The sequence below is a fragment of the Oncorhynchus gorbuscha genome, unplaced genomic scaffold (assembly GCF_021184085.1).
Source record: "Oncorhynchus gorbuscha isolate QuinsamMale2020 ecotype Even-year unplaced genomic scaffold, OgorEven_v1.0 Un_scaffold_1483, whole genome shotgun sequence".
Lineage (NCBI taxonomy): Eukaryota > Metazoa > Chordata > Actinopteri > Salmoniformes > Salmonidae > Oncorhynchus > Oncorhynchus gorbuscha.
Window position 1 is genome coordinate 70,156 of NW_025746249.1, and position 11,050 is coordinate 81,205.

The window sequence follows — 11,050 nt, forward strand, 5'->3', positions numbered from 1 at the left end:
TGTTGTTAGGATCTGTTTTTTGCTGTTTAATGGTGTTGTTAGGATCTGTTTTTTGCTGTTTAATGGTGTTGTTAGGATCTGGTTTTTGCTGTTTTAATGGTGTTGTTAGGATCTGTTTTTTGCTGTTTAATGATGTTCTTGGACAAAATACAGGTTCTTGAGAAAGTTCTCTAGAGAAGTGTAGGATGGTGAGATGGTTGCTCATCAAACGGTTATTATTTTATAGGCAAAGCGTATCTTGAATATGAATCATGATCGTCCCTAGGTTTCTTCATAGGTTTCTTCATTCTAAGGAGTTTTTCATGGCGACTGTGCTGTTTCTTCTTCTTTGCTTGTTATCTGTAAGGAACTTTGTGACATCTGCTTTATAAAAATACATTTGCTTTGATCTGAACAAATCATATTAACCATATGAATTTGCTGGTTCAGTCCATCTCAGTGTTGACATTCTAACTCTCAGAACTAAGAATGATTTCTCCTGTAGTAGGTCACATGCATCATCATATCAACCATGTTGCACTTACATGTTATTATCCCGTTTCATATTATGACTGGTAACCGCTAACGAGTGCCTAAATATCTCTCACATATTGCGTGCACCTCTGTTTAATCTGATAATGAGCACGTTGGCCTGTGTCGGCTGTGGCAGCGGGGGATGATGCAGGTCTCGGTTAGTAATAATGAGGATAGAGTTGCAGTGTGCAGGACGAGAGAGAAAGCTGAAGTTCATTACAAAAGGTCTCTGGTTTCTACTGCCTGGCCCTGAATTCAGCCTCCAACATCATAGGATTCAATTCCTCTCTGCTCCCGTCTCATTCCACAGGCAGCACGGCCCAATCCAACGGTGACAGATGTTGCTTCTGGGTTGCTTCTGTGTCGCCTCTGCCTGTTGGTGGGTATTATATCTGATAAACAGTGAGCTCACACAGCCTCTGTCTGTTGGTGGGGATTATATCTGATAAACAGTGAGCTCACACAGCCTCTGTCTGTTGGTGGGGATTATATCTGATAAACAGTGAGCTCACACAGCCTCTGTCTGTTGGTGAGTATTATATCTGATAAACAGTGAGCTCACACAGCCTCTGTCTGTTGGTGGGGATTATATCTGATAAACAGTGAGCTCCTCTGTCTGTTGGTGGAACACAGCCTCTGTCTGTTGGTGGGTATTATATCTGATAAACAGTGAGCTCACACAGCCTCTGTCTGTTGGTGGGTATTATATCTGATAAACAGTGAGCTCACACAGCCTCTGTCTGTTGGTGGGGATTATATCTGATAAACAGTGAGCTCACACAGCCTCTGTCTGTTGGTGGGGATTATATCTGATAAACAGTGAGCTCACACAGCCTCTGTCTGTTGGTGGGGATTATATCTGATAAACAGTGAGCTCACACAGCCTCTGTCTGTTGGTGGGGATTATATCTGATAAACAGTGAGCTCACACAGCCTCTGTCTGTTGGTGGGGATTATATCTGATAAACAGTGAGCTCACACAGCCTCTGTCTGTTGGTGGGGATTATATCTGATAAACAGTGAGCTCACACAGCCTCTGTCTGTTGGTGGGGATTATATCTGATAAACAGTGAGCTCACACAGCCTCTGTCTGTTGGTGGGTATTATACCTGATAAACAGTGAGCTCACACAGCCTCTGTCTGTTGGTGAGTATTATACCTGATAAACAGTGAGCTCACACAGCCTCTGTCTGTTGGTGGGGATTATACCTGATAAACAGTGAGCTCACACAGCCTCTGTCTGTTGGTGGGGATTATACCTGATAAACAGTGAGCTCACACAGCCTCTGTCTGTTGGTGGGTATTATACCTGATAAACAGTGAGCTCACACAGCCTCTGTCTGTTGGTGGGGATTATATCTGATAAACAGTGAGCTCACACAGCCTCTGTCTGTTAGTGGGTATTATATCTGATAAACAGTGAGCTCACACAGCCTCTGTCTGTTGGTGGGTATTATATCTAATAAACATTGAGCTCACACAGCCTCTGCCATATGTGTGTGAGTGTGATCTGCTGTTGTCTGCTTGTCAAAGTATTGTACTGAAAACAGCCATGGGGGGAGGATTGGAGGATGTTGGTGGCTTGTATGTCTCTCTCTCTCTCTCTCTCTCTCTCTCTCTCTCTCTCTCTCTCTCTCTCTCTCTCTCTCTCTCTCTCTCTCTCTCTCTCTCTCTCTCTCTCTCTTTGTCTCTCAATTCAATTCAAGTGGCTTTATTGGCATGGGAAACATATGTTAACATTGCCAAAGCAAGTGAAGTAGATAATATACAAATGTGAAATAAACAATAAAAAGGAACAGTAAACATTACACTCACAGAAGTTCCAAGATGGCGTAGCAGTCTCTGAACCCTTACACCGGATCATCACAGCTAGCTAGCTGCAATCCGAGTGGCTACTCCTGGCTAACGTCTCTGTCCCAAAGCAAGCACCAGTTAGCCTTGAGCTATCCTTGAGCTAGGCTCATCTCCTAGCTAGCCAAAGAAGTCCACCAGCCAATTCTTGGGCTACAATACCTCTTTTGTCAATTGGCCTGGACCCTTTACTGCCGACATGGAGCACCGCTGATCCAGGTGGTTTCAACAGGCTCTTTCCGTTGTGCCGTTGCCGGAGGCCCATCTGCCAGCCCAGTGCCCTCTAGCCTTCTGAATCGCCGTGTCTTCAGCTCGCCTAGAGTAGCGACTACTGAATTGGCTCTCTGATTCACCAATTGCTACTCATTGGACCCTATGACCTTTCTTACATAGCACATATTGCACTTTTACGTTCTTCTCCAACACTTTGTTTTTGCAAATAAAACCAAATTAAACCAAATTGAACATGTTTCATTATCTACTTGAGGCTAAATGGATTTTATTGATGTATTATATTAAGTTAAAATAAGTGTTAATTCAGTATTGTTGTAATTGTCATTATTACAAATACATTATTATATATATTTTTTAAATCGGCCCGATTAATCGGTATCTGCTTTTTTGGTCCTCCAATTATCGGTATCGGTGTCGGCGTTGAAAAATCATAATCGATCGACCTCTACTACATATGCCTCTCCCTAATGTCAATATGCCTTGTCTATTGCTGTTTTGGTTAATGATAATTGTCTTATTTCACTGTCGAGCCCCCAGCCCTGCCCAATATGCCTTAGATAGCCCTTTTGTTCAACCCCCCACATATGCGGTGACCTCGACAAGTGACCTCGACAAGATAGAATTGCCAAAGGGGGCGGAGTTGCAATCTACTGAAGAGTTCTGTCATACTATCCAGGTCTGTGCCCAAACAATTCAAGCTTCTACTTTTAAAAATCCAGAAACAAGTCTCTCACCGTTGCCGCTTGTTATAGACCCCCTTCAGCCCCCAGCTGTGTCCTGGACACCATATGTGAATTGATTGCCCCCCATCTGTCTTCAGAGTTCATACTGTTAGGTGACCTAAACTGGGATATAATTAACACCCCGGCCGCTCTACAATCTAAGCTATATGCCCTCAATCTAACACAAATGATCAATGAACCTACCAGGTACAACCCTAAATCCGTAACCATGGGCACCCTCTTAGATATCATCCTAACCAACTTGCCCTCTAAATACACCTCTGCTGTCTTCAATCAGGATCTCGGTGATCACTGCCTCATTTCCTGCCTCTGTAATGGGTCTGTGGTCAAATGGCCACCCCTCATCACTGTCAGATGCTCCCTAAAACACTTCAGCAAGCAGGTCTTTCTAATCGACCTGGCTCAGGCATCCTGGAAGGATATTGACCTCATCCCGTCAGTAGAGGATGCCTGGTTGCTCTTTGAAAGAACTTTACTCACCATCTCAAAAAATGTAGAACTAAGAACAGGTATAGCCCTTGGTTCTCTCCAAACTCTACTGTCCTTGACCAGCACAAAATCATCCTGTGGCGTACTGCATTAGCATTGAATAGCCCCCGCGATATTCAACTTTTCAGGGAAGTTAGGGACCAATATACACAGTCAGTTAGGAAAGCTAAGACTTTCTTTTTCAAACAGAAATTTGCATCCTGTAGCACTAATTCCAAAACGCCCCGGCCAACAGCTCTGCACCCACTGAAGCAACTTGCCCAAGCACCCCCTGCTTCTCCTTCACCCAAATCCAGTCAGCTGATGTTCTGAAAGAGCTGCAAAATCTGGATCCCTACAATTCAGCTGGGCTAGACAATCTGGACCCTCACTTTCTAAAATGATCCACCGTAATTGTTGAAAGCCCTTTTACTAGCCTGTTCAACCTCTCTTCTGTATTGTCTGAGATCCCCAAAGATTGGAAAGCTGCCACGGTCATCCCCCTCTTCAAAGGGGGAGACACTCTAGATCCAAACTGTTATAGACCTATGTCCATCCTGCCCTTCCTTTCTAAAATCTTTGAAACCCAAGTTAACAAACATATCACCTACCATTTCGAATCCCACCGTGCCTTCTCCACTATGCAATCTGGTTTCTGAGCTGGCCATGACCGTGCACCTCAGCCACACTCAAGTTCCTAAATTATATCATAACCGCCATCTATAAAAGACAGTACTGTGCAGCTGTCTTCATCGACCTGGCCAAGGCTTTCGACTCTGTCAATCACTGCATTCTTAGCCATGGTTTCTCAAATGATTTCCTCGCCTGGTTCACCAACTGCTTTTCAGATAGAATTCAGTGTGTCAAATCGGGGGGCCTGTTGTCTGTACCTCTGGCAGTCTCTATGGGGGTGCCACAGGGTTCAATTTTCGGGCCAACTCTTTTCTCTGTATATATCAATGATGTCGCTCTTGCTGCTGGTGATTCTCTGATCCACTTCTACGCAGGCGACACCATTCTGTATACATCTGGCCCTTCTTTGGACACTGTGTTAACAGACCTCCAAACAAGCTTCAATTCCATACAACCCTCCTTCTGTGGCCTCCAACTGCTTTTAAATGCTAGTAAAACTTGATGCATGCTCTTCAACCGATTGCTGCCCGCACCCTCCTGCCCGACTAGCATCACTACTCTGGACGGTTCTGACTTAGAATATGTGGACAACTATAAATACCTAGGTGTCTGGTTAGACTGTGAACTCTCCTTCCAGACTCACATTATGAATCTCCAATCCAAAATTAAATCTAGAATCTGCTTCCTATTTCGCAACAAAGCCTCCTTCACTCATGCTGCCAAACATACCCTCGTAAAACTGACTATCCTACTGACCCTTGACTTCAGCAATGTCATTTACAAAATAGCCTCCAACACTCTACTCAGCAAACTGGATGCACAGTGCCATCCGTTTTATCACCAAAGCCCCATATACTACCCACCACTGCGACCTGTATGCTCTCGTTAGCTGGCCCTCGCTACATTTTCGTTGCCAAACCCACTGGCTCCAGGTCATCTACAAGTCTCTGCTAGGTAAAGCCCCACCTTATCTTATCTCACTGGTCACCATAGCAACACCCACCCGTAGCACGCACTCCAGCAGGTATATTTCTCTGGTCATCCCCAAAGCCAGTACTTACTTTGGCCGCCTTTCCTTACAGTTCTCTGCTGCCAATGCATGGAACGAATTGCAAAAATCACTGAAGCTGGAAACTTATCTCCCTTTCTAACTTTAAGCATCCACTGTCAGAGCAGCTTACCAATCACTGTACCTGTACACAGCCAATCTGTAAATAGCACACCCAACTACCTCATCCCCATATTATTATTTATCTTCTTGCTCTTTTTCACCCCGGTATCTCTACTTGCATATCATCATCTGCACATCTATCACTCCAGTGTTAATGCTCAATTGTAATTATTTTGCCTCTATGGCCTATTTATTTCCTTTACCTCCCTACTCTTCTACATTTGCACACACTGTACAAAAATGATTCTTCTTCTTTTTCTTTTCTTTTTTATATTGTGTTATATTTATATTGACTGTACGTTTGTTTATGTGTAACTCTGTGTTGTTGTTTTTGTCGCACTGCTTTGCTTTATCTTGGCCAGGTCGCAGTTGTAAATGAGAACTTGTTCTCTACTGGCCTACCTGGTTAAGTAAAGGTGATTAAAAAATACAAAAAGTAAAATTATGGTATATTATGTATATACAGTGTTGTAACGATGTGCAAATGGTTAAAGTACAAAAGGGAAATATATAAACATAAATATTCGGTTGTATTTACAATTGTGTTTGATCTTCAGTGGTTGCCCTTTCCTTGTAGCAACAGGTCATAAATCTTGCTGCTGTGATGGCACACTGGTATTTCACCCAGTAGATATGGGATGATGGCACACTGTGATATTTCACCCAGGAGATTATCACAATCGGGTTTGTTTTCGAATTCTTTGTGGGTCTGTGTCATCTGAGGGAAATATGTGTCTCTAATATGGTCATACATTGGGCAGGAGGTTAAGAAGTGCAGTTCAGTTTCCACCTCATATTCTGGGCAGTGAGCACATAGCCTGTCTTCTCTTGAGAGCCAGGTCTGCATTCGGCGCCCTTTCTCAATAGCAAGGCTATGCTCACTGAGTCTGTACATAGTCAAAGCTTTTCTTAAGTTTGGGTCAGTCACAGTGGTCAGGTATTCTGCCACTGTGTGCTCTCTGTTGAGGGCCAAATAGCATTCTAGTTTGCTTAGTTTTTTTTGTTAATTCTTCCCAATGTGTCAAGTAATTATCTTTTTGCTTTCTCAGGATTTGATTTGGGTCTAATTGTGCTGCTGTCCTGTGGGGTCTGTTTGAGTTTGTGAACAGAGCCCCAGGACCAGCATGCTTAGGGGACTCTTCTCCAGGTTCATCTCTCAGTAGGTGATAGCTTTGTTATGAAAGGTTTGGGAATCGCTTCCTTTTAGGTGGTTATAGAATTAATGTCTCTTTTCTGGATTTTGATAATTAGCGGGTATCGGCCTAATTCTGCTCTGCGTGCATTATTTGGTGTTTTACGTTGTACATGGGGGATATTTTTACAGAATTCTGCATGCAGAGTCTCAATTTGGTGTTTGTACCATTTTGTGAATTCTTGGTTTGTGACCTCACAACTATAAAGGGCATAGAGATTTACTATAGAGATTTGCAGATTTACTGTCAGGGCCCAGGTCTGGTAGAACCTGTGTAGAAGATCTAGGTGCTGCTATAGCCCCTCCTTGGTTGGTGACAGTCTCTCTCTCTCTCTCTCTCTGTCTGTCTCTGTCTCTGTCTCTGTCTCTGTCTCTGTCTCTGTCTCTGTCTCTGTCTCTGTCTCTGTCTCTGTCTCTGTCTCTGTCTCTGTCTCTGTCTCTGTCTCTGTCTCTGTCTCTGTCTCTGTCTCTGTCTCTGTCTCTCTCTCTCTCTCTCTCTCTCTCTCTCTCTCTCTCTCTCTCTAATGTTAGTGCAGTTTATTGTGCACTGCAGGGTCCACAGGGTTGAGCGTGCACCCGGGCCCCAGGGCCTACTTCAGTCTGCTCTCAGTGTGATCCAGTGCTGGTGGATTGTCTCTAATGTCTCTAATGGTGACCCTCTACTGTTGGCACTGGGCCACTGCAGACTGAATGGAGCATCATACTTCCATTGTGAGGGCCACACAAAAGGGTGTTTGTTACAGAGCTGAATCGGACAGGGCGTTTGTGCAAGCCTACCTGCAGTGCTTGTGTGTGTATGTGTTTGCGTGTCTGTGTGTGTTTGTGTGTACTGCTTGGACTTATCTGTTGGGCCTGCTACGGTGGTGTCTGGTGTTATGTCTGTGTGGGGGTTGTCTGCACGCTTCTCCTGCTGGTTGATTTCAACATTTGTTTTCTTCCAGAATGTGAGGGCTGTCATCCTCAGGATGGCTCTCATCTACAAACCCCCATAGCACTGTTTGTCACAATTCTGTCACAGATGTTTTTGTTGTCCTTGTTTAAGATTGTCACTGGGGACGCTGTGTTGTTGTTGACAGGGGGTATGACCTTGTCTCTATGGAGATGGGAGGCGGAGTCGATCTCTGTGTATTTGAACACCCTCTTGGTGACCTCTGGAGACCTGGGAGACATTGGTGACACCCCCTTTAGTTCTCTCCTCTATTGCCTCCTCTGTTGTCCCTCAACAGACATTGTTGTCATGGTATTGCTTTGGGGGAGGAGAGGATTTGGATAAAGACTAGTGTGAAACTAGATGATTTAGTTAGTATCCCTTGCTGCTAAATATTTATACATAAGTTCTGTTCATGGTAACTCAAGTGTATTCAGGGTAGCATAGTATTGAGTAGCATTTTACCACTGAAAGCTTGCCTCCTCCACAGTGATTAGATCTAGCCCTGTGAAAGCTTGTCTCCTCCACAATGATTAGATCTAGCCCTGTGAAAGCTTGCCTCCTCCACAGTGATTAGATCTAGCCCTGTGAAAGCTTTCCTCCTCCACAGTGATTAGATCTAGCCCTGTGAAAGCTTTCCTCCTCCACAGTGATTAGATCTAGCCCTGTGAAAGCTTGCCTCCTCCACAGTGATTAGATCTAGCCCTGTGAAAGCTTGTCTCCTCCATAATGATTAGATCTAGCCCTGTGAAAGCTTGCCTCCTCCACAGTGATTAGATCTAGCCCTGTGAAAGCTTACCTCCTCCACAGTGATTAGATCTAGCCCTGTGAAAGCGTGTCTCCTCCACAGTGATTAGATCTAGACCTGTGAAAGCTTGTCTCCTCCACAGTGATTAGATCTAGCCCTCTGAAAGTAGTTTACCCAGAGTGTTGATGTTTATGTCTATGTCCATACCTCTCTGCATCAGACCATGTGGAGAGTTTATTGATACAGTGTAGGCTATGTACACGCCTGGCTGTCACAACTGGAGACTTCGTTCATAACCCCCCATTACAGTATTATATGTCTTCAGTTTAGAAACCTGGGGTCCAAGAATATGAGGTCCTTAAGGTTAAATTGCAGGAAACAGTTTTCCAACCAAAATGAGCTTTTATTCTGTATGCTTTTTAAAATGTCAATTCAGACAAACGTATTTTTAACATCAAATGTAACTCATTTACATAGGGTCACTGTGTTGTGGAACAATGCTATTAAAATTAATTTTCTCTCTCTTTCTCTCTGTCTGTCTGTCTTTCTCATCAGAAGAGGCAAGAAGCACAGCATCATCCTCCGGACACAGTTATCTGTCAGAGTTCACGCTTGTATCGGTGAGTGAAACACTTTTCATTTTGAAGCACTGTGGGTATTTAAGTTGCGACTGTAAAATGCGGAGGTATCTGGAGTCAGACAATGTTGCTAATGTCAACCTCTGCTGCATCACCTGCACATCTCATTAGAATATTTAGTCTCTGTTTGACTTCTTATTGGATGATTGAAAACTATCGCACTATCACTCCCAGCTGCTAGGTACAGTAAATAATACATGACATAATAATCATAATAATAAAAATAATAATGCATAATAACAATAATAATGATTATTCATAATAATAATAATAATACATAATTATGATAATACATAATAATAAAACATATTAATAATACTACATAATGCGAATTAAAAAAATCATAATACATAACATAAGAATAACACATAACATAATAATACAAATAATAATACATAATAATACAAATAATGATACATAATAATACAAATTATAATACATAATAATACAAATAATGATACATAATAATACAAATTATAATACATAATAATACAAATAATAATACATAATAATACAAATTATAATACATAATAATAATACATAATAATAATAATAATACATAATAATAATAATAATAATACATAATAATAATAATAATACATAATAATAATAATAATACAAATTATAATACATAATAATAATAATAATACAAATTATAATACATAATAATAATAATAATACAAATTATAATACATAATAATAATAATAATAATAATAATAATAATACATAATAATAATAATAATACAAATTATAATACATAATAATAATACAAATTATAATACATAATAATAATACAAATTATAATACATAATAATAATACATAATAATAATACATAATAATAATACATAATAATAATACATAATAATAATACATAATAATAACAATAATAATAATACATAATAATAATAATAATAATAATACAAATTATAATACATAATAATAATAATAATAATAATAATACAAATTATAATACATAATAACAATAATAATAATAATACAAATTATAATACATAATAACAATAATAATAATACTAATTATAATTCGTAATAATAGTAATACATAACAATAATACATAACTATAATGCATAATAATTATCATAATAATACATAATTATAATAGTAATTTCAAATTATAATACATAATAATAATACAAATAATAAATAATAATAATAATACAAAAAATACATAGTAATAGTAACACATAATAATAATACAAGTAATAATACATAGTAATAGTAACACATAATAATAATACAAGTAATAATACATAGTAATAGTAACACATAATAATAGTACAAGTAATAATACATAGTAATAGTAACACATAATAATAGTACAAGTAATAATACATAGTAATAGTAACACATAATAATAGTACAAGTAATAATACATAGTAATAGTAACACATAATAATAGTACAAGTAATAATACATAGTAATAATGGAAAAAATTATAATGCATAATAATAGTAATAGATAATAATAATACATACTAATGATATTACAAATAATAATAAATACTACTAATATATAATATTAATACCTAATAATAATACTAGTATATGATAATAATACATAATAATAATATAAGTAATAATACATAGTAATAGTAACACATAATAATAAAAGTAATAATAAATAATAACAATAATAGTAATAGATCATAATAATATATAATATCAATAATAATAATATATATATAATATTAATAATAATATATTATAATACATACTAATAATAATACATAATAATAATAATAATATACAATAATAATATATAATATCAACAATAATATATCATAATAATAATATATATAATAATAATAACACATAATATTAATAATAATGTGGTATACTACATACTAATACATATTAATAATACATAATAATAATATTATATAACAATAATATATAATATCAATAATAATG

General features: G+C 38.7%; 1 protein-coding gene across 1 annotated transcript in view; it reads left to right on the forward strand.

The window, feature by feature from the left end:
* The window catches only part of LOC124023031 (FH1/FH2 domain-containing protein 3-like), a 37,713-nt gene extending 28,398 nt beyond the window's left edge, over positions 1 to 9,315 (forward strand). The window contains exon 3 of the mRNA XM_046337606.1: positions 9,037 to 9,315. Coding sequence (XP_046193562.1) covers positions 9,037 to 9,109 — 73 coding nt within the window. The 3' untranslated portion in view covers positions 9,110 to 9,315. The remainder of the gene's footprint in view (positions 1 to 9,036) is intronic.
* Positions 9,316 to 11,050: the final 1,735 nt, after the last annotated feature.